The sequence below is a fragment of the Maylandia zebra genome, linkage group LG14 (assembly GCF_041146795.1).
Source record: "Maylandia zebra isolate NMK-2024a linkage group LG14, Mzebra_GT3a, whole genome shotgun sequence".
In the NCBI taxonomy this organism is placed as follows: Eukaryota; Metazoa; Chordata; class Actinopteri; order Cichliformes; family Cichlidae; genus Maylandia; species Maylandia zebra.
Genome location: NC_135180.1, coordinates 15,015,924 through 15,040,415, shown reverse-complemented (window position 1 = coordinate 15,040,415; position 24,492 = coordinate 15,015,924). Strand labels below are relative to the sequence as shown.

At 44.6% G+C, this 24,492-nt stretch overlaps 1 protein-coding gene across 1 annotated transcript; it reads left to right on the top strand.

The window, feature by feature from the left end:
- Positions 1-143: 143 nt before the first annotated feature.
- On the top strand, positions 144-19,634 carry tiparp (TCDD-inducible poly(ADP-ribose) polymerase). Its single transcript, XM_004561359.6, has 7 exons — positions 144-456; positions 1,483-2,526; positions 10,082-10,271; positions 10,578-10,765; positions 14,992-15,342; positions 16,698-16,955; positions 18,027-19,634. Exons 2-7 carry the CDS (start codon positions 1,508-1,510, stop codon positions 18,214-18,216), a joined length of 2,196 nt encoding a protein of 731 aa, XP_004561416.2. The 5' UTR covers positions 144-456; positions 1,483-1,507; the 3' UTR covers positions 18,217-19,634.
- The last annotated feature ends 4,858 nt before the right edge of the window (positions 19,635-24,492 follow it).

Here is a 24,492-nt window from a genome sequence, read left to right as displayed (position 1 = left end):
TGTTTGTTTTTAGAAACCTACTTCCGGGGTCGCTGAGGTTTCCCCACACTCTCATGCTGCGTTTCCGGCCCCGCCTCCCTTCGAGCCGAAGCCCAGCCTTCCTTTGAGGAGACCCCGCCTCTGACAGGTTACGGGGGCGGGGCCAGGTTGTGCAAAGATGGGAGAGAGGGCAGTCAGTTAGAGCGTCTCTCGCCACAGCTGTGCGTTCCTCTCTTCTGTTCTCAGTCGTCTTTTCCTATCCGGCAGAAGGATACAAAGAAAGGGAGACACCATGAAATAGAGACGTAGTATGAACGCGTCGGGGACAACAGAAGGACGAGAGCAACCGAACCGGACAACAGTCTAGCCCCGGACACGGATACTATTATCCCCGGAGCTTCTCCGATGAGTGCACTGGATTTTACCCACCAAAGAGCGTCGAGACCGGGGGGGAGTGGGGCGGACATTATCGCGCAGGTAGGGTTTTGTCGCCTCGGTGTGAGAGACCCGGGGCTCTGCGGGCTGTCCTGTGGGGAAGCTGGGCATGCTGCAGTGCTTCTCTGTGTGTTTCTCTCACACGGACAGCCCGCAGAGCCCCTGGTCTGCTGATCAAGTGTTTCTGCTTAAAGAACGACGAGAGCTGCCGTTTGTGTAGCGGAGCGCTGAAACAAGTCTCCGGGGTGTCCCGCTTGTCTTTTGTCGCTGCTCGGCATTTGCGGTGCCGTGTGTGTCTCTGTGTGTATATATGGGACTGTGTGTGTATTTGTCAGCTGTAAAGCGTACGTGCAAAGTTGCTCGAGCAGCGACGTGTGAGCGGCACGTAGACGGCAGGGGCCGCGTATCGGACTCCCGTGATCAAAATACACCGTCCCGGGAGAGGGAGGTTTTGTTACAATTGATGATTTTATCGCTCCCGTTCGGATACGCAGCTGTAATTGCAGGAATGACGTTAGCAGCACACCAAAGAAAGGCACAAGAAGGAGGAGGAGGAAAAAGCATAAGACACTGCAATTATATGTTCTCGTTTTTTTTTTTTTTTTAATGATTAATCTGAGGCTGGAGCCCAAGTTCCCTGCTGTAGGATTAGGTAATATTTTTCCGCTTCAGTTGGCCTGTTGACTGCACTAAGCTGCTTCACTAACGAGACTCTGTATAACAGGCTGTTCCTGTAATATTCCTATAAGGACGGGTTTATAATGACCGCAGATGATGATGATGATGGTGGTGTAACATGTGCTGGGTCATTCTGGGACCAGAGCAGTTTTGGTCTGCGGAGGGAGGGGGGTGAACTGGTTTCGTTTCGGTATATAGAGGGTGAGGGTTTTCCTTTCCAGGAAAGAAAAGATGAGTTTATGATATGGGCTAATACCTCGTCCGAGCGACACAGACTATTAATCATTTCTTTATGCGCTAGGATGACTTCACCTTGGAAACTAGGCTTAAAGGATTATAGGTGTTGTCTTTGATGACTACCTCTTTCTCTTCTCTTTCTCCTTCTCCCAGGACTGACGGGCTTTCACAGAAGCTCATGGACAAAACTTTGCACATTCTCCAGAAATCCACAGATGGTGTGCCGACCGGGATCACCCTGGATGTGAGTTTGAATATGGACGAAGGGGAAGATTTCACGGAGCAACAGATTGTGGGGCTCTCGGACAAAATACCTCTGGTGAAACCTTATTTCAAGAAGAAACAAAGGAAATTGGATGCCAAATGCCTCCACCGAGCCCTGGAGGATCCTATACTGACTACTTTGCTGAGCACAGATACGCTGGTCTCCGGGGATGGGGTGTTTGTTCCCCGGAACCAGCCGGGCCGGACTCCGGGGAATTTGTGCGCAGCGGCTGTAGTGAAACAGAACTGCCTGGGCCAGGTGTGCCTCAAAGACCGGGGCACCGCTGACAATGCCACCGCTGGGGCCGGTGTGCCTGGGTTGATCACCCAGGACGTTGATGTGGAAATAGCCGATACTACTACGGAGCTGGATGAGACTGTTCGGCGAGGGGAGCGACCTAAGATCAGCGATTCTTCCCCCGACTGCTTCCAGCTGAAACCGGGCCTCGGGGAGTCTGGTAGCGCGGTGACAATAACAGCTCCCAGCAGGGATATACCTCCCATAGTTGCACCCCAGGTTCCTCCACACCAGGAGGAGGCAATCAAAAGCAACGACCTCCTAACCTCTGGGGCAACAAATCCTCCAGTCAAAGACTGCACTGGAATCTCGGACCCCCTCCTCCTGCAGCCTGACAAAGGAGTGCTATTTCAGGACAAAAGTGAAGAGGCCTCACTGGATCTGGTTTTTGAGCTGCTCACTCAGCTCCAATATCACACACACCAGTCAGACTCAGTGGACATTTGTGTGGATTTCCTCCAGGGACTGTGCGTTTATGGCAATGACTGTGCCCACCACCACACCGTCCTGCCCTACCACTGGCAGATCCGCAAGAGCAGCAGCCAGACCTGGCAGAGCATAGCAGATGACTCCCAGGAACAGCTGGAGAGACTGTACTGCAACCCTGACAATGAGCAAGTCAGGCTAAAGTATCAGTAAGTATCCCGCTGTAGTGTTTACTGCAACCTGTACTCTGTGTTAATCAGTAGCATGTGTGCTACAAACTCCCTGGTTAGATACAGGACCCCTGCTACAGAGGGAAGCAGCATCAAAGTATTTCTGTTTTGTTTTTGGTTTTTTTTTGGTTGGATCTTTGCCATCTGTGTCTGTGGGTGATGGGACAATTCACTTTGCATTCAGTCAATTGAAAGTAGGAAGTGAAACCACAATTCATGCCCCAAGAGTATCACCCTTCAGCATTTCTCTTTATTCCTGACAATTGTTTTCATATAAATTATAATATTTCCAATATAAGTGGACAATTAAACCGTTTCAAGTTTTAACCCAAATCCTCATTCTGTATAAGCGGGGCTGAAATTGGAGAATACTGCCACCACCCCAGTCCATTTGGTGTTGAACATGCTGCTGAAAGGACTGTGTGTTAGATCGATGGGTATTTGTGACATAGCAACAATGGTGCAGTAATCTGATAGGCTGCATGCAAGTGATAGTCTAAGCCACTTCTGGTTCAGAGTGTTGGAAACTGTAGACCTGAGTTTCCTCTTTGGTTTTGCCACCGGTGACAAACTGAAAACACTGCACAGCTGTTCTGTACATGCGTGGATGATGGACTGCAGACAAGTGACTGCTCCTCCCAATGCTGACTGTTGCTTTCACAGCTTTATAATGCACATGGTCCGTGTGTCCTTCTAGTTAATGTGTCACCTGCATTTACTGTATCTCTTTATTTGAACAGCTATCACGCCCTTGTGTAGGCATGGCCCTGATATTGGTTATCTATTTCCTGCACTTCCCTTCTTCCAAACCCAGATCTGTGATTGGCCAGAAAGCCGTCAAAAGCGAGGCTTTTTCTTTTCTTTCTTTCTTTTTTTTTTTATAGCACTCGTTGCAGAAAGCCGTGAACTTGCGTGACCCCCAGCAGCCTTGTGCGGTCAGTGACACAAACGCACTTGGCAGCTCTCTTCTTCCCTCGGTCATAAGCGTGCGTGTCACTGTGTACACTCGCACCCACACTCACACACGCACTGCTTGGCACGCAAACACTCGCACGAATAAACTGCACAGGGAAGCAAAGTGACTCGCAGTGCTCTCACGCTCGCCTTTTAGCAGACGGAGATAAACGTCTTTTTCTCCCTCGCCCCCATTGGGGTGACACAAAGGAGCATCTACTGCTTCCTGTGAAACTGTACTGTATGCAAGTACATTCACACTGTCACACACACAAAGGGTACTTGTACACATGTTTGACCCTAAGCTTTCAATCTCTTCTGCAGTGTTTGCGAGTTAGAGGCCTCCCCTCATTTTCATGTCATTATGTGGATCTAATTACAAGTGCACTTTATGTCAGTATAGTGTAATCTTAAGGCATTAACCCTATCCACACCCCCACTCACATTTAAAGCCCTTTAAGCACCTATGTGTTTGAGGTGTGCACCAACTTTTGTGTGTGTGTGTTTGACTTGTTGACTCATGTTTTCAGCTGAAACTATGCAAAGAGCATATTGCTCCACAAACAGGATATGCACCTGGTGGTGTCAACCCAGATTCTTCAGAGGCCTTTTGAGTGTGTCTCATACAGTAAGACAGGACCATCTGGCTCACTTGACTGAAACTGCAGTGGAAACCAGAAACGACAGAAACTTTTTACCAGCACATTTTCAATGTGTATATGTGGAAATTCTGTATCATATGAATAATCCTGTAATGACTGTTTTTGTTTTTCTTTACATAAAAAAAAAAAAAACTTTGAGGCATTTCAGTCAGTTTTCTTTTTTAGTCTGATGCTGGTGTATCTTCTGATGACTGGAGTTTTGTTAAAAGCTAATTTATTAATATATCTTTGCCATTTTTTAAGTGAATATACCCAAGTAGCAGAGGATACATTTTTAGTTTGGCTAAAAAGGAATTCTCCAACCCTGACCCTTAAAACAGGTTTGACTGTTTGTGGATGGTTGAATGAAAACACAACGTAAAACATTTTCACATGATCCCAGATAAGTCATTTTCTTGCGTGTTTAGCTTTTTATCGGCAAGAAGTAAACAGTGGCCAGTTTCTGGGTTTTTGGTTTTTTGGGGGTTTTTTTGTTTTGTTTTGATCTTTTTATTTTTCTAAGGTGGGCCATTATAGATTTTATTTACACCACAGGTAAGGACCGTAAATAAGCTCGTCTCTGGCAGATTCGATTATGTGCACTATGGGCAAACTTTAATATCGGTCGGGGGCTCTGAAAGCGGAGCAGCCTGCCGAGTGATGACACACAAACTGGGGGAAAGTCGGTTAGCCGTGCAGCGTCGACACAAATCAGCTCATTCAGCCAACTGCTCAAAGCTTTGTGTAGCATTGGGTGTGTGTGAGAGCTCTTTTGATCGTCTTTCTTTAGAGATGCAACCCAGCTTGTCTTTTCATGCACGCAAGCAGCCACACGCACACACAGGGTGGAAGGCGTCACCGTGGTTACGGCAGCCAAATGATAACATCGTTAGCAGTATAAAGAGGAGCAGATGACTTAACAAGCTCTGCCGTCGGTATGGAGACACAGGCCCATTCGGCCTTTGGCCGCGCGCGCGTGTGTGTGGCAGGAAAGAAAATGCACGACTGCTTTTGTATATCTCCATCTGATTATGTTTTGCATGGCCTACTACAGGGCGTGTGAGTGTGTGTTCTGTGCTGAGCTGTTCCCGTGTGTGTGTGTGTGTGTGTGTGTGTGTGTGTGTGTGTGTGTGTGTGTGTGTGTGTGTGATCCATAACACAGGTTAATCCCATCCATATGATAAGCAGGAATGGAAGTCCGGTTAATCCGTCTTAGTCATGAACTCAGCAGTGAGGAGGAATGTCACAGTCATCGCTTCTAAAACTTATACTGTAATAATCCTGCACCGTACAGTTGTTCATTTGTGCTGCCGTGTGTGTGTGTGTGTGTGTGTGTGTGCGAGAGTGAGGAATAGTGTTCACTTTACAAGCTGATTGTGTGACAACTGTTACTTACAACAAAATACAAACTTTTTCCTGTAATATCTGTTTAAGGAGGAACTTTAGCACTTGACATCTTGCTGTGTGTGTGTGTGTGTGTGTGTGTGTGTGTGTGTGTGTGTGTGTGTGTGTGCGCGCGCGCGCGCCAGTCATGAAGACAGGCCTTTTTTTGATTAACCATGTGATAAAAGCTTTGCTTGTCATTAACTGGCATAAAGAGTCACTGAGCGCCAAGGACAGAGCAACCTGACACCAAGGTGTGTGTGAGTGTGTCTTTGTGTTTCTATCACAGGGGATTCTGTGTTACCTAGATGTGTTTCATGAATCTCAGAAAATCAAGGATGATTGTGTCTAAGTGAGCTGTGTTTGTTTGTGAGAGTAGAGGCAGTATCAAGATAGTCAGACTGGATGTGTGTTTGTGTGGATATAATGTGTCAGACAGATCACGCCATGAATCAGAGGGGCGAGGTCTGTGTCGCTCTGCCTCTCATTACTCAAGAGTCTGCCTCCATTTTTTTTTTTTTTTTTTTTTTTTTAATTCCAGCTCCACCTCCTTTTATTTAATTTAATTATTTTTTGTTCATAATAATTCCACACCAGATTTAATTTTTTTGTCTTCTACATTTCCTTGACGTGCCCATTTTCTTCCCTTTTATTCCTCTGTCTCGCTCCTTTTCTTTATTCCTTACTTTTCCCTGAAGGGCCCCAAAGAGGTGGGAGAGATGTCCCAGTGCTCTCAAGCAGAATCCTTTTCCCCGTGATTTCAAACAGTTTTTCTTTCTCTGGTCTTCTCTCCTCCCTCAAGTGTTAATTAAGTGTTGATTTAAATTCCAAACTCATTTGCTTATCTTCCCCCTTTTTCATCTTTTTTTAAAGCCTCACATTCTTTATAGGCTGGGCACCTTTAATATTTTCAAAAGAGAGGCTTAAAGGACTGAGAGAGGACACCCTGAGCTATGAGCTCAATTATGTGGACAGATACACTCATACTGGAAAAATCCAGGACGTGCAGGTGACGCGAGTGTGCACTTCTTCCTGTTCTGTGTGTGCGTGTGTGTGACTTTGTTGTGTGTTCACTGCCTGTAAAGCTAAAAAACAGGAACAAATGAAGCCTATTTAAATAGATAACTGGATTGTGAATACAAGGAAATAACACTAGTACGTGACATCAAGGTTCTGTGTGTGTGTGTGTGTGTGTGTGTGTGTGTGTGTGTGTGTGTGTGTGTGTGTGTGTGTGTAAAAGAAGTGTTCGTCAGCAGATTTGCTTGACTGACTGAGTTATCTGGGCGTGACTGGATGAAGTTTTGCGTGTACGTACATGAATCTGTCCAAAGAATGTGTGTGTGTACGTACATAGACGAGTGTTCCTCCAGTGTGTGATGTTCACAATAGCATGACTGATGTTGGAATGTGGGTCCTTTGGTGTGTAGTCATGAGAAAGTTTGAAGGTGTGTGTGCTATAGGCATATTCCTTAGGAGCCGCTGTCCTTTTTCCATCGCCTTGCCTGCTTGTAGTGTTGGGAGCTGCTTGGTACAAGTTCCTTTCCTTTTGGGTGCACCTTGGGAGAAAAGTGGGAGAAGCCCCGCATTTCCAGCATGGTCTTTGACTCTGCTAGAGTGGGCGTGCTTTGGGTCACTATCCAACTCTTGATTGGCCATCTTACCAAATCTCAGTTCACTTAATTTAACTGCTGGAATTTTATTTTTAAAATGGGGCAAACTAGATGGGGAGGAAGGGGCTATATGAAAGGAATTGGAAATAATCAACTCCGGAGACTCCAGTATTTGTCTGAATGTGCAGCGGGGAGGGAGAGAGTAGGATGTGTGAGAGGTAGATACAGAGGCTACATCCTTTTTTAAAATTTCCAATCAGTGTTTTATGTTGAAATGATAAGGTTGAAAAAGCAAGGCTGAGGTGGTTTGTGGAGATGGTGGAAATACTGGTCGGAGGAGGAAAATAAGACCTCACAGGAGGTTCATGGATGTAGTGAAGTAGGACACATGGTTGGAAGGGGTAGAGTGAGATGGAGGCAGAACTGGGTCAGAGGCTTTTCAAACAGTCTTTTTAGAGGTCCTACTAGACCAGAGTAGAGCAGACCTGAGGTGTAAATATAACAAGCATGCTTTTAAATGAAAACATATCAGTAACGACACTGTGGTAATGAGTGAGGTAGGATGGAAAGCTCAAGTTCATTTTCTCATAACACTTGTGCATGGTTTGTTAGTCAGCCACACACACACACACACACACACACACGTGTCATCATTACATACCGTCACAGGCGAAAAACATTCTGTTCCGATACCATGAAAACATGTCACAGGAGAGCGCACAGGTGCAGGACAGGGTGAAACTAAAGATCAGCATCAGTGAAAATCAGATTTATTTATTTTTGTATCATCACTCCCTTGCACCTTTTTTCATTGTTGTTCTGTTTTTCTCTTCCATTTCTGCCTTTCATTTTCACATTAATACAGCTAGTCATTTTTTTTGTTTTGTTTTTTTCCCATTTTAAACTGAAATGCGTCTGCGTTAGTTGAGAAGAATTCAGAAAGTCGCAGGGATTATCTGCACCTTCTCTCTGTGTGTTTCTGGTAATCAGGTGATCTGGTTATCAGTGACTCACTCTTCAGTTACTGTTTTGTTTTTGCACGTGCTCTCTAAATGAACTCTCATTTCACTTCCTATTCCAGAGATGTGTTCGCGGTATGACTTTGCAGAAATACAGATGTAAATTTAGGGTATGTAACTACCATTTGAGTCAGTGTTTATGCGAGTTTTCAAAAAACGAGACGGGACCTCTCATTATCACCTTCCTGTGAGACACTGGTGTGTTTGCCAGTAACCCCAGCAGCCAGTACCTGCACTTAGTGGATGAAACTGAAGACTTGTTTTCTCTTCGGCCATTATAATACGAGGTTTCACCGCTTCAGGCTGTTGAACTTATAAGGAGGTTTCAGCGCTACTGCTACTGCTGCTGCTCCACTTCTCTGTTTTTCAGTGGGAAACCTCTAAACTGTGTAGTGTACTTTTTTTAAAGTAACACACACACAGTCTAACATTTTCACGTTACATTCACTTAGCTTCTCACTAATATCAATGAGACCATTAACATCATCATGCAATGTGCCCGCTTCTATGGCTGTAGTGTCATGTGCATGTTTAGTGTGTTAAATATTTGTATAGATCGTGTATATGTGTGTCCTTGCCATAGCACGCCAGTGTGTTTGGCCACATTTATGTAAGTGGTATGTCTGACCCAGAAAGGATTTGCCGGAGGCTCGAGGGAGGACTAATGCAGCGCGACTGATGCACATGCACACACTCAGACATGCACGCAACAGTGTTTTTGACCCGCGTGTGTTGGGACAGAGAGGGGTTAAGGCGAGGTTGTATGGGCGTGAAAAGATTATGTGTTTCCCCTATTTATTTTTTTGGCAGATGGTAACTCTACTGTACTATGCTGAAGTGCATTCACTGACCACCTACAGCTACTAGATCATTATTCTGTAGGTTAACCTGATTGTTTGCTACTCGAAATAGCAAGGCTTTAGAGCAGGGGCTGGAGTATTATCATTATTATCATCATGTCTAGATTATTGTAATTCATTGTTCACTTGTCAAAGCAAAAACTCCCCGAATCGTCTGCAGCTGCACTAACTCCCCACTGAATGCAGAATTCATTTTAAGACTGTGGTTCTGACTTTTAGAGCTGTAGATGGACAAGCACCAGCTTACATCAGTGAACTTTTACATTCTTATGTCCCCAGCAGGTCCCTGAGGTCATGTGATCAGGGCCTGCTGGCTGCTTATCATATGAGGCTGAAAAGGACACAGCTTTTTCAACATTGGCTCTCAGACTCTGTAGCTCTCTCCCTCTGAGAGAGCTACAGAGTCTGAGAGCCTTAGATCTGTGGACTCGGTGATCTCTTTAAAAAACACACACACACAGAACAAAACAACTAAAAACTCACATTTTTAAATTTGTTTGGTTAACTTTTTTTTTTTTTAATGTTCTGGTATTTTCTTTGTTGATGTTTACTGATGTTTTGATTTGGAAGGGCTAACCTATCTTTTTATATAATATAAAATTTGCTAGGCAGCTATTTGGTTACTTACTGTAAAGATTTGAGAGCAATGTCAGCCATCGTTGTACATAATGAGAGAGCTGTTCCCATGAGCTGGTTCCATGGGGAAGTCAAAGTAAAGTTAATCCTAGTAACTTGCTCAAGGGCACTTTGAAGCACAGTTGTCATGTATGGCTTTCTGTTTTTCATTTGTAAGTCATTTACTTTAAATTTACACCCTATGCAGCTCAGTATAAGTGACTAAGTAGAGGTTTGATCATCCTGCTCCAGGGCTCACGGATTAAGTTAACGTTCCATCAACAGTTTCGTGCTTTGTAGCACAGCTTCTAATGGAAATATAAACTGTGACTATTTAACAACAAGGTCATCACTCCACAGCCCTGCGTGCTAGCCATCCGGGTTAATGTGCATTGCTGACTGCAGCGCTTAGCTACGTAGTTATTCTAATGACTTCAAACCTTGTGTTGCAGGGGTCGAGTGTTTGCCCTAGACTTTGGGACGATGCGAGTGTGCGACCTCGAGTTTGACTGCGTCCGACGACTGAGCACCCCCCCCAGCCCTCTACCCCTGCCTGCGATGAACCCAAACCCCACCCCCAGCTGTCACACAGTGTGGAAGTACTACTGCAGAGACAATTTTGGCTGGAGGGAATACTCCGAGGTGAGCCATTCGGTGCATTTATTTGTGTGTGTTCGGGTGCATTCAGGCTCTGCGAACAAGATGCCAGACACATTAGCTTCGCCCACATTAATCAATTGTCCAGTGATGGGGTGGATTTAGAAAAACAGCTCTCATGTACACAAACTACTTGCTTTTGTAACACAGCTTTTTATCCATGTGTGACCTTTTATTTATCGTCTTTGCAATGGCCACATTTGATTTACAGGTAAAATGGAAAAATGCAGAAGTTACCTGCAGAAAATGGTAAACAAATGTGTTTTCCCTCCCTTTCCTTCTGCTCCACAGCCTGTGGTTAAGCTCATAGAGGAGGCGAGTTCGAGAGGTCTTAAGGAGGTGAGGTTCATTACGCTCCAGAACCAGTATATCCTCAACATCAGGGAGGGCTTCCAGCAGAACGCAGTCTTCGGGTTCCGACGTCAGATCAAGAAGCGGCCCATGTTCATGTCCTCCGTGATTCTCACACCACACCTACAGTAAGTAAACATGGCTGATATTAGATCTAACTACAGCTTTGCTTTTGTGGTTAGGAGGTGAGCACTAATAGAGCTAAAGCTGGATCCAGAGGTTGAGGTTTTGGCCATGGTGAAGACATGGCTCGAGTAGATAAACAACAACACAGCTGAGATGTCTCCACAGTGACTTAGTGGATTTGCTCTCAGAGCATCACTTGCAGTAATGTAAGCAGAGACTCGTTTTTGTGAACGTGTTACTGTATTCATAGGAACTGTATTGTACTCTGCGCGGGCATTAGGCTTAGTTTAGATTGGGCGGAGTGATACACCCAGTATGGTGGCTGTTCTGAACTACCTAATGTGACGGTTGTTGTGATGCAGACTTTAAATAAAGGACTGCATCTGAGGCCAAAGCTGTTAATCACATAATGACTATTGCCAAGATGCACCCAGCCTTATAGTAAGTAATGCCAGAAAACGACTTTTTCCAGAGCTTAGTATTGGTACTAATTAATAGTAGCAGTTCTCGTTTGAAAGGTAGCAGTCATTAAATAGATTAATAGCCTTGCTTTTCTGTTTTTCCCTGCTGGCTTGCCTTTGTACTTTCCAGCAGAGCTGTCTAAATCGTTTAGCACTTAGATCAGAGAACATTTAGTATTTTTGCACATGAAGCAACACTGACTTCTAGAACAAAGTTCTGCGTTCAACACAAAAAAAGTCCCTGGCAACATGTGCAAAGTCACTCGCACACAAAGTTGATTCTTGAGTATCTGACACGCCATCTTCTTGTGGCTCTCTGTGTTCTCTGAGCATCCTGAATTTGTAGTTTGGAGACGCTGCAGGCACACAGAGGTCGGTACATGATGTTAATGTCACAGTCAGCGTTGAATACTGAACACTGTATTCACATTTTATCTTTTCTGCTGCACACTGGCAGCCTGAGCTAAACTCAAACCCCATCTTTACCACGGCACAGATTTTTGGCACGTCAAACAGAGTCACTGGGACACGGGGAGATGTCCTGTGCAGAGCGAAGCAGATGGACGGGAAAATGAGATAAAGGAGGCAAACGAGAACAGACGAGTCAAGTCGAGAGACGGGGCAGAGGCAGAAATCAAGGAAAGGGTGAAAAGAAGCAAAACATTAGCGCTCCAGATCTAGCGAACCTTTTCTAATGCGTTTCTTTCCCCTCTTTTCTTTTTAAAAAAAAATAAATTCTTTCTTTAGCTCAGTCAACTTCCTGTCCTTATAGCAGTGAAGTGATCTGGCTTGCAGCACTCGGGTCTTATTTTTGAAACAAGTAATACCAGATTGGAAACAAGTGGAGTCATTTCACCCCATTTGCAGAATCTTTCACTTCCTTTGCCGAGCAGGCTGCTGTAGCGGTGTCCTGCCAGTTTCCCACACAGAGCGAACGCTAGAACGAGCTGTTCCTACCGGGGCCCTGACAGGCAGGGGAAGACAAAATGGAGAGCAGGAGATGGAGGGAGAAAAGGAGAGAAGGAAAAGAGAGAGAGAGGGAGAAGGAGGGAGACGCAGAGCACAGCTGAGGAAGTGAATGAGGTCTAAATGGTTTCCAGACTGGGTGCACAGCAGAGTGGAGTTGGTGAGTGAAGGAGTGTGAAATGTTCCTGTGGGGAGCTGGAATTTGGATTGAGTGACTTGTTATGGGACGTTGTCATCCATTTGGTGTGTGTGTGAGCTTCAGTTAATTACTTTATCTGATCACAGTCACACAATGGGCACCAAAAAAGAAAAAAAAAGCTTCTAGCCAGGCGATCCAATAAAATGGGAATTTTATTTGTGCAAAGGAATGGCTGTCAGTCCGTCCGGTGTCCTTTCGAGTGACCTGAAACAGTTTGTTGGCGTGTGTGTGTCTGTGTGTGTGTCTATCAGGAACAATCTGTGCTTGGGCTTGGAGGTTGAGGTCATTAGCTTGATTGGCACTCTCCCCCCTCACTCCCCTCCCCACCACTCTCCCCCCGCCTTCCTTCTGTCATCTCTTTCTGCTCTGCCGGTGTTATTTTCAGCCATCTCCTCCCCTCTCTCCCCCCCTTGTTATCTGCCCCTAATCTTCCTCCTTTTCTTTTTTTCCTCACTCTTTTCTCTCCCCCAAGTCCATCATTCTCGTGTTATCTGTCCCTTTTCATTTCACACTTGTTTTCTGCAGCAGGCTGTCTGTGATCTCTTCAAAGCACACAGGGAATAGAGACATCGATTTCAGGGAGGAGGGGGGAGAGATCGAGACCGGACAGACAAGATAAGCGAGAGAGAGAGAGAGAAAGGAGATGAGAAAAACTGTCGCACCGACTTAGAGTCACTCTGATCACAGTCTCCTGACAACGCGCGCACACACACACACACTCACTTTCTTATGGCTGATAGCACTAACAGCATTTACACTTGGAGGGCGATAACTTGACAGCCAAACTACTGTTACCGACTCAAATGCCAGACGTAATAGTTTTCTTTTTTTGTCACTTTTTGACAGCTCCACAATGGGCATTTTATTTCCCCCCCCTCGTGTCTTGTTCTCGCTCCTGTCTCTGCTTCACTTCGCCTCCCTGTTGTCTTGTTTGGTGTCTGGGTTTCATTTTCGCGCAGTCCTGTTGTTTTGTTTGGTCGGTGATGGCTGACGGCTGCTGAGGAGCTGCTCCGCTCCCCTGTGCGGTGATGTCATTGTTGACAGTCAGTGGCAGATGATTTTTAGAGAGCGCGCTCGTGGAAATGCTAGTCCACTGCGGCAGGCAGGCGGGCAGTTTTGTTTCACTCTTGGGGATTTTTGGGTGTGTGTATGGGGGGAGGGGGGGGGGGGGGGTATTGATTGTAGGCATATGGGAGCACAGCTATAGGAAGGTGGAGAGATGGGGAGTGTGCTGGGGTGCCATTAGGTGATGGTTTGGTTGCTGTAAATTCCTCCAAAGCTGCTCTCACTGACCTTCAGCAGGCATGGATAAAGGCAGATGAAGAGAGATGAGGTTTCAATAAAGGGCAGCAGAGTAATCGGCGCTTCTGATCCAGTCACAGTTGTCCGGTCTTTCTGAGCATCGTGTGGAGGCCTTTTCATAATGCGGATTCTCAACTATGAGCAGTTTATTGATATTTTTTGTTGTCTTTTTTTTTGTAAACAGACCATACTTCAAAACAATTGAAGTTGGTGAGAGCCCCTCCTGTGTCACACATTCCTCAGTGGCTTAGGGGCTAAGTTACCTCTCACTCTGTCCCTTGTATGTTGAAGGTCGAGGGTTCAAGTACAGTGTGGGGTGTTTTTCAGGGTGACACTTTTTTGTCTATATTATGTAATCCTCATCAACACACTTTTCAAAAGTCATTTTTATATTTCCTTTTTTTTAACTGTAAATATTTTCCCACGCACAAAATGATTGTGTACTGCGGAGGGACAGCTTTACTACAGCAAGGTAAATGTCCCTGAACAGTGAGGGTGACTACACTTTGAATACAAAACCAGTATGGCAGAAATTATTATGATCACTCAGAGTAATCCCATTATGTACCAGGTAGCTGCTATCTCAGGTACAGTACACTTGTGTTTATGAGCCATCTCTCTTCAACTCTGTTAGCCAACCCCTTTATCTCTGGCTTTTTAGCTGCACTGAAGTCAAGCTACAGATTGAGTCCACTCATAGCAACAATCCCACCACAGTTTCTCCAGAAATTGCGTAGTCTAGTTATTTATAAGATTGCATGCGAGTAAGATCATCTCACTGCCCTCTAATTAGACGTAACTTACATAATACTTCCTAGTAACATTTTTAATGACTTTATATTGCATGTAAAATGAAATGAATCATACTTTATTCAAGGTGACAGAATTAGCACACAGCTACAGCTGCTTTCTTATATGTGATTGGTCGGTAGTACTCAGGCTACAAACCGAAAACGTCCCTTTGCCTGCAGATCTGAGTATAGAAATTCGAGCTGCACTAAATATTTTTCATGTAAACCTCATCACAACTTCCCAGAACCAAAACTGATGTGTATAAATGTTTGTTTTGTCTGATCAAGCAACTTGCAAATTCATAAAATGTCTTTTATCCCATTCAGTTTGATAATCAAACAGCCTATTGTCAGTAGCTTGGTTTGTCCTGAATATAAATATATTTGTCTATATAATGTGCAGTATATGCCCTAAATATGCTATTAACATAGGAAATAAGTAACCATTAATGATATTTCTTACACTACTGTCAGAAATCTAACGCTTCATTTTCTTTCTTTCGTTTTAGGACTTTGAGCGGCCTCTCTCTATCTCCTCTCAGCTGTTCGTCGTCCTCTTCCTCATCCTGCTCATCATCCTCTTCCTCCTCCTCATTATCATCATCCTCCTCCTCTTTGTCCATGGACCTTCCTGCGTCATATCCCCTCTCGCCAACTACCACCAACCCACCCAGCCTTTTTCCTGAAACGTGGTTGCCAATGACCATGAGCCAGGACTTCCTTCAGGTGCCGGTTTCCCGCGAAGACCGCAGCTACAGGACGGTGTACAGCCTGTTCCACAAGACGGTTTCGGAGACCAAGTTCAGGATCATCAAGATCCTACGTGTGCAGAACCCCTTCCTATGGGAGAAGTATAAGAGGTGAGAGGAGAAGCAGATTATTATAGAGATGTCTTTTAATCATGTATAATTCCTACAAACTTTAACCATGACACCAGGAAACTTTTCTGTCAGTAAGTGTGCTGGCAGGGTTGCATGTATTAATTTCTTTTGCATGTAGCTTCTTTTTTTTCATGCTTTGTGGGAAAGCTGTGGCATTCGAATTTGATGCATGTGTGGTTGTGTTGTCGAGCACAGCTCTGCTGAAATAATCAACATCTACGATGTCATGAGAAAGGCACGAGTTTCAAAACTTGTTTTGACAGTCGAGAGATTTGACCTCACTTGAGGACATAAAATAAGTATTGATGTTAACAGCAACGATCTGTGTTTTATATAATGAACCCATAGTGTTGCTGAAGTTGCACCAGAGTACGGTGGTAGTTTCACAGACTTTGCTGTTGCGGTGCAGACTGGGTGTTAATCCTTTTTATTCAGATATCTGTTATTGAAGTCTAAAACGTTTAAGACTGAAACGATAATCAAAAAAAGGTTTAATGTAAAAAAATGTAAAGAGTGGGGAGGTAAGAAAGAAAGAAAGAAAATAGGCCAAATGGGAGCAGCTGTGTGGGACTTCGTGAGAACGAGTCAGCAGTGGTGTGTGAAAACAGCAGATGGAGAGATGTTTGGTGATGATGATGTTCCTGTCTTCAACACACAGGGCTAACCGCTGTGATTAGTGCAGGGCAAGGCCTATCAGCTGTGACAGTTATACTCTCCCACACGGGTACCACACGGTTTCAAAATGACTGAAGGTGTGTGTTTCTGTGCGTGCGTGTCACTGAATTTGAAAGTGTTGCCCCCCCCTCTGAATGTCGGTAGAGTTCCTCTTCCCACACTCTGGTTATGACAGGAAACCCATAACTGCTTGTTTGCTTGTCTGTTTGTGCGTGTGTGTGTATTTGCACGCAAATGACTTGTGAAATGTTCATGTGAAAAGAGAGCGTTTATCACCTCTTTTCTAAATTTGGAAATTAAGTGTGTGTGTGTGTGTGTGTGTGTGTGTGTGTGTGTGTGTGTGTGTGTGTGTGTGTGTGTGTGTGTGTGTGTGTGTGTGTGCGCGCGTCACTAACTGAGAGATCATGGGAGGTCATGCCAGGGTCACAGCCTTTCTGGCCTGAAACACTTTCAAAATGAGCAGCGCGTTACAGCGTCACTGTACCGATCGTTGCGCAAGAACCAGATTCAGGGCTGCGTTTTTCCACAGTTTCAGTGCACGCAAGGTTGTGGTCACAGTTAGTGTTAAGTCGTATTTTCTCATCAATACAGTCTGTGTGTTATTTTCTGAAATGAATGAATCGCTGACAAATCCCCTTTCGCCTCCTCTGCTCCAACAGGAAGAAGGAGTACATGTCGCGGCGCATGTCGGAGAGGGACCGGCAGCTGAGCGAGCGTCACCTCTTCCACGGCACCTCGGCCGACGTGGTGGAGGGCATCTGCAAGCACAACTTCGACCCCCGAGTCTGTGGCAAACACGCCACCATGTTCGGACAGGGATCCTACTTTGCCCGTAAAGCTGTCTACTCGCACAACTTCTCCAAACGCTCGCCGAAAGGAGTCCACTGCATGTTCCTGGCCAAAGTCCTCACTGGAAGGTAGGTGTGTGCGTGCATGCTTGTGTGGACACTGATAAGAAAACATCTCCAGTTATGGGTGGAGTTTTATTTATCTGGAGGGGGAAAAATAACATGTCATTTGGGTTAAATTGCTGGGAATATATTGGCTTAATCGTGTGATTTGTGTGCCTCTAAAGCAATGGCCCCCACTTATACCACTCACAGTGCTTTGCTTTGTTTAATTGTTCCCCGTTTACATCTTAGCTAGATGTAAATCTGCTTTGGTTTAGAGGAGGTCGGAAAGAACATAGTTTGGTAAATGCTAAATCAAGGCCTTATGTGTCCTGGGTTTATCGCTGGCTTGCGCGGTTTAGCGTCCCTAATGAACCGTTTGCAGTGTTTGACAAGTATGTTCCCTCCAGTGCACGGCTCTGCATAAACAACTTTTCCTTTTTGACCCCCGTCTCTCGCAAACGCTCGAGTACTTCTACATTTCGATTTACAGAACACATCGGCATCAATCTGGATCGTGAGAAACCGGAGGTTCTTTTCCATAAACCATCTTTCATGTCATACTATCGTCATGCTACACAAATTCCTTTTAAAATGCAAGTCAAATGTAGAGCCACACATGTAAAACAGCTGATTTGGCTGTGCCCATCGTACGTTGCCGGCTTTGTTTTGCTGCAGCAGAGTGTGTGGTGCACCCAGGGGATTGTGTGGCGGTTTAGGAACAACACTCTGTCTGTAAACCTGGGTCCAATCTGTTCCACGGCATAAGCGTCAGACCCGAACAGCAACACAGACTCCACGTCTCTACCCGCTGCCTTTGTCTTATTTATGATCCCCGAATAAGCAGCACAGAGACTGATGGATGACGGGTCTTTGGGGATTGACATGAATATTTAAGCGAGGAAAAACAACCCGCCTACAGTGCACAGTTTCATTTCATACAGTCGCTACATGCTGTATTATATGAAGTGTGGCGAAAGATACGGCAGTCTTGTAATCTTGAAATTTAGATTTCTGTGTGGTAAATTATTATCTTGTATCTCCAGAGTCCCAGCTCCTTAACTGAGCTTTTCTGTTTTCCTCTTTGTTTTCACACAGGTATACTGTAGGAAATCCCTCTATGCGACGGCCTCCACCTATCAACCCTCGTGACGCCTCTAGCGACCTCTATGACTCCTGCGTGGACAACTGGATGGACCCCCAGATCTTTGTCATCTTCAATGATGACCAGAGCTACCCTTACTTCATCATTCACTATGAGGAGGTGCCCAGTACAGTCGCTGTCTGAGCCAAGATTGCAACGCGGTGTCTGTATTTGCAAACACTTAATGTGCAGAGTCTGTTCAGGTTGTAGATGAGTGGATCTACTCATCTACAGCCACTTTAAAATAACAATTAAGACGAATTAAAAAGAAAGTATATGTCCACTTTGGTTTAACAGACTCTATTGTAATCGGTTTGTTACACTAAATTTAATCCAACTGAAGGTGAAACCAGTCGAAACAGACTAAAAAATGTTTGCAAATACTCGGTGTTCCCGGTCTGTAGTCAGCTGGATCCACCTAGCCTGGACTGCATCAAGGAATAACAGACCGGATTCATCTGGACGAAACTGGACTAGCAAAGGACACACCTGTTTTAATCTACTGTTCAGAGGTGGATGACAACTGAAAACAGCTGCAACAGACTTGAGTGGACTCGTATAGCACACTTTGTCTGCTGTGGACAAGTGATTATCGTCACTTTGGAAAAAGACGAAATGTACTTATTTGGAGCAGATGCAGGTAAAACCCAATCTAGCCCGCACCCCCACACTTAGCCTAGCCTGGCTGCCCCTCCTTGAGCCTGCTTCTGATGGAGGTCCCTTCCTGTTAAAAGGGAGTTCTTCCACCCCGCTGTTGCCAAGTGCTTGCTGACGAGAGCCTGTTGGGTTTCTCTCTGTAATACTGTGGGGTCCTTACCTTACATTATAAAGCGCCTTTGGGATGACTGTTGTTCTGAACCTGCGCTTATATAAATAAATAAATTTAATTGGGTAATTTTGACTTGTACATGATCGTGGTTCCCACTGGACAAACGCTGTAGTAGACAGTTGGCGTCCTCTCAGTACTGTGAATGACCACCTGGCCACATTATTATTTTGAGGAAGCTGCAACAGACCAATCAGAGGCTTCCACAGAGAAGCTGTTGGAAACCCTGACCCTCCTGTTAAAGTGTTTACCCAGCCTCCGGCCCATTTTCAAGTATATGTGCTGCGTGTATGAATCTTTTAAGTTTAACAGACATTTATTTTGTGGCCTCTTCTTACCAGAGGTGGATGTGAGTTTCAGAGGGACTTTCCACATACTGTTAACCTCATGGCAGAGGATTCACGTGAAGCTAGTGCTGCTCCCGGATGCCGTTTTAGCTGTTGTGCCCACCGCTTAGGCTCCTTTGAGGGGCTGAGGCGTGTACGTCATGCTGAGACATAATGCTGCTGCAACGGCGGCAGCGCTGTAGCGTTCTGTCAACAAACCCCCTTGAAACTCATCTCTCTCGGATTGCTCTGTCGCTCAGAGACGGTAGAATTTCTTTTTGTTTTTGAGACAAGGTGTACAGGCGTTCTTTGTTTATATTTGAACTGTGTGCCTTTTGTTCATAAAAATGTTTATTTATGTTAGTTTAATGTAACATTGGTTAAATAAAAGAATCTAAAAGAGAAAATGACTGACTGGTCAACCTGTGCTTTATTCAAATCGCATCATTCATTAGTAACTTGTGCTAATGGTGTTTTTATTGGATATTTCTGTATATAACAAAATCTGTATAATTCTAAACATCAGTTTTAACAAGCGCTCCAACACCCCTGACAGAAATGTAGCCCCAAACCATGACAGAGCCTCCACCGTGTTTTACAGATGGCTCTATCGCTGTCCTGACCTCCGCCCTACATATTGAGGATAAAACCCCAAAGTTTCACATTTAAAGGCATCATTGCATCACATCTTTTGCTACTGATTTTCAGTCCAGTCCAGTTCTAGTTTTTCATAGATTCAACTAAAGAAATGGGGGAGAAATGATGTTTGTGTGACAGCTGCTAGTAACAAAGTGTCTCAAGATATCATTTAAAACTGGTTCTTTGCGAAGTTACACCTAACTCAACATTCTTCTAAAAATGTCTAAACTGCTCTTCTGGGAGCGATGGGAACGTCGCTCGATCAGTTCAGCTCAGAAGACGACTGCTGACACTTTCACCAAACTCAGATCTATTCTAAAGTCTAAAGAAAAGAAAATAAGATACAAAGACAGTCAAGTGCAGTTGCTGGATTTACTATAAATACACTAAAATCCAGTAAACAAAGTGTGGCTCATTAATAGTGCGCTGTATCTTAAGTCAGAATGCATTGCTTTATATCCACGATGCTTCAGCTTCTTTTCAGTTCAGTGAAGTCAACAATAATCCTTCTAACTGCCACGAAGAAACACTGGCTTGATGTATTGAGACAAAAGCATTTGTTTTATCTTCTAAAGATACAACATGGCCTGTGCAGCTTTTATTCTGTTATATTTATACAGTTGTACGCTGGTGGATGCGCTTTTAAACATGGCAACAATTTGAAGTAATCCCTGTGAGCCACAAGCTAACTGTTTAGTTTCAGACCATTATTTTTCTACTGTCGGCTCGATAAAATATGAATGTAGTTATGTTCATCTGGTCAGTGGCGGTCCTAGCCAGTTTGGCGCCCTGGGCGAACACTCCCTCTGGCGCCCTCACCCCACACACACACACAAAGCATATTAAGGATTGTACATTAACATAAAATTGTTGTACACACACACACACACACACACACACACACACACACACACACACACATATGAAGAGAGAGAGAGTATGCATAGTATGCAAACGGCTACCAAACAACCATCATAATTCGTCATACAATGAGAACAGTACGAATCAACAACTGACAATGACTAATTAATATTAAAATCTGTAACATAATGTATTGTTTGGAGTTTAGTCTGTTACTGTTGCTATTTTTACCATTTCTTCTGTAACTCACATAATTTCCTTAGGGATTAATAAAGTATTCTGATTCTGATTGTTTCAGGATGACCTGCCATTATCCAATGACACATCTGCTTACCTGCATCTTTTGCTCGTTTCTCCTCCTCTTCTTTTCTCTTTTTCTAAACTTCTGTAGTCTGTATCATAATGTCTGGTGTTTTCGTGTTTGTTGGTTTATTTTTATTTTGTTTTACTTTGCGAGTTGGTTATTAGATGCTGCCCCCGCCGCCCCGCCCTCTCCTCTCTGCGCCGCAATCAGCAGGCGCACCTCGCAAACGAAGGGCGTCCTTACTCCCAGCAAATGGGCGATAGAAAACCGATCGGTGCCTATGCCATTCCCAATATGCGCTGGCTGACGTCGGGGCAGCATGAGTACAAGCTTTTTTTTTTCTTTTTTTTTTTGCTGATGCCCGTGATGCCGCCCCCCACCACGATGCCGCCCCGGGCAACCGCCCGTGTCGCCCGTATCTAAAACCGCTACTGCATCTGGTCCACAGCATCCACATCTATTTGCTTTTCAAACCTGCCAATGAGGGGCAGCCGATCACAAAAGAGGAGGAGCTGGAACAGCTTGCTTCAGTCAGACAAGTAGCAAAGGCTCTGCACAAAGGTGCCCTATAAGATCAATAAGGTTTGTTTTGAACTTGGAACCACAGCTAATCTAGCAAATAAAAATATGGAGCTGGAAATGAACATAATTAGTCCTCCTTAAGGGCACGTCTACTTGAGATTGTAGCTGAAGCAGACTGCCAAGTGTTTTCTATTATGCAACTGGTCAGAAGTCTGCATTAAAGTTTAACCGACAGTGTATGAACTCCAGGTGAAAAATTTAATTGGCCACTATCATTAAATTATAGATGAACATTTAATTGTGTAGTTGTAAATCATTTATTATAAACCGCAGAGGCGGTTTATAATAAAGTAAGTCAGAGTTTTCAGTGTCCTCAATGGTGGATTCTGTTGGTGCAGTAACTCAGAAAACAAAAATCTCCTATGCTCAGGTCTCTCTGTCTCCACCTTCCCTGAATCTCCTTCCCCTCATCCCCACAAGTATATTATCTAAGCACCATGTCTAATGCAGTCCAGAAGGAGGTTGGCAGAGGCGAGGATCAATCCCCTAGAAATCGCTCACAGAATATCTCTCCATATCTATTTATCTCATCTGTTGGTGTTTCGGACTTGTTTGTGAGTTGTATTTGTTTCCAGTGCTACCATTTAGGCCATTGGTGGACATTTATACTGTATATATATCCAGTGTCTTTCTGTTCAGCACATTAAACCTGAAGAGTGTTTGAAAGTGTGTGTTTCAACATATAGCAAACACAATCAGTGCTGGTATTTTGCCAGTCAGGATCTAGATACGATCTCTGGGTAATATGGGGCAGGACGGTGGTGCAGAGGTCAGTAATCAGAAGTCCTGGGTTTGAATCCAGCATCCTCCCAGGCCCTTTCTGTGTGGAGTTAGGTTAATTGGTGCCAGATTGGCAACCTGTCCAGGATGCACCCTGCCTCTCGTCGTGTGACAGCTGGGATAGGCTCCCATCTATCTGTCAGTAACATTTGATACGCAGTAATTGACAGGCTATCTGCAAGCGTCCCAGCTATCCTGATGTGGCTATCCTCATCTATCAGCAGCAACCTTTACCTTTCATCTGCTTTGTCTCTCTCTAAATGCATCCTTCTGTCTCGGGTTCAGGCAGCTCATGTAAGACTGTCGTGCTGGGCTTCACTTTTTGGCAGAAGAGAGATCAATTGGAGAGACTGAGTGAAAGGAGGGGACGTGGAGAGAGAGAGGTGGGGGGAGGAGGAGAAGGACTTCTTTTACGCGCTCTCTTCGAGCCTCCTCGCTGAGCTGCGTGCCCGCTCTTCTCATGTGCATGCGAGATCGCGCAGGTTGCCCTCCATTTGCCCCCATCTCCCACTCTCTCTACGTGTCTTTCCTCTCCCACTCTTAATCTCCCTTACCGCCTTTTGCACTCTCAACACTTTTTTTTTTTACCCCCAATCTCCTTCTGTTCCCTCTCATCGCCTCTTAACAGCTTCATATCTTTTTGCTCTCTCATCTTAATGATTCTACCCCTTTCCTCTCGCTCTGTCTCTGTATCTCTGTGAGTCATGCAGTGGGCACTGCCTGGGTTTGTTTGCCTGACTGCCCTCCAGGAATTGCTGCTGGCACACAGAGAGCACTACTCTGTAGACCTGCTGGCTGCTGGGGTTAGGAGAGGACAGACGAAAGGAGGGGGAGTGCAGGAGTAGATGAAGATAGGGGATGAGAGGAGAGACGAGATGAGAGAGACAAGGGATGTGTGAGAGCAGAATAAAAAAAAATGGAAGAGGGACAGAGGAGAGATGAGGCTGCGGAAACACAAACAGGACTCGGTCTGTGTGAGAGAAAGATAAAGTATAGCCATCATAAGAACAACGACAGAACTTTGAATTATTCAAAGGAGTGTGTTGCTTCATGCTGTGTGTGTGTTTATGTCTTAATGTTGCTTGCTCATTTAAAGTAAGACTCTGAATGGAGACTGGGCTTCTAAAACAGATCCAAATCAATTTGGATGGATTTATAATTCATTTGGGTCTCATTGTACATTAGCTTCAAATGTGCACCTACACGCACACACAAGCAGACATACACAAAGACACACACACACATGCATCAGTTTGATTCCAGCTCATTAAATTTTCCAGTCTAAATTATTCAGTGGGCAAAAAGGGCTTTTCTTTGTAAAGAAATGAGACAGTAAACACTCCCAAACTGATTTGTAACATGTAGCAGTGTGCATGTAAAATTGCCTTTGCTGGTTTTACAGTCGGGGCTTGCATTTTACTCGTTGTGTTATTTTATCATCTTATAGACGACAATGTAACCAAGACAAGCAGCAGAACAATGGCACGTTTGATCTGCTGCGGGCTGTGTAACAAAGCAGGCAGTTATTTCTTCGTGTGAGATGCAGTTTCACACATAACATCTGCATTTGACTCAAGAATTTTAGAGCTGAAACTCTGTATTTTGCTTTCTCGCAGCACTCAATAACTGTCACAGCCATTTTTTATTCTATTCAGTTTTATTTATATAGTGTCATAGTACAAGAACAGTTGTCTCTGGTAGCTTTATACTGTAAAGTAAAGACCGTACAGTAAGACAGAGCAAATAAAGAAAACCCAAACAGCCAGATGATGATATGAGCACGAGCTGGTCCAACTAAACACAAACTGGATGTGACCGCAGGATGCTGTGGTAACCATAGTATGCCTTCAATATGCCTTCAATTTTGAATAAATTCCAAACAGGTCACCAGCAAAGCACCCCTACACCATCACAGGTCCATGCTTCAAGGTGGAAACCATGCATGTAGAGACCATCCGTTCACCTTTTCTGCGTCACACAAAGACACGGTGGGTGGAACCAAAGATCTCAAATTTGGACTAATCTAACCAAAGCACAGATTCCCACTGGTCTATTCCTTGTGTTTCTTGGCCCAAATAAATCTCTTCTGTTTGTTGTTTTTC

Excerpts from the sequence above, each read along its gene's own strand:
- tiparp (XM_004561359.6), top strand. The coding sequence starts at position 1,508 with ATGGACAAAACTTTGCACATTCTCCAGAAATCCACAGATGGTGTGCCG. Across the intron at positions 2,527-10,081 it reads CAAGTCAGGCTAAAGTATCA|GGGTCGAGTGTTTGCCCTAG; the intron begins GTAAGTATCCCG and ends CTTGTGTTGCAG. Across the intron at positions 16,956-18,026 it reads GCCAAAGTCCTCACTGGAAG|GTATACTGTAGGAAATCCCT; the intron begins GTAGGTGTGTGC and ends GTTTTCACACAG.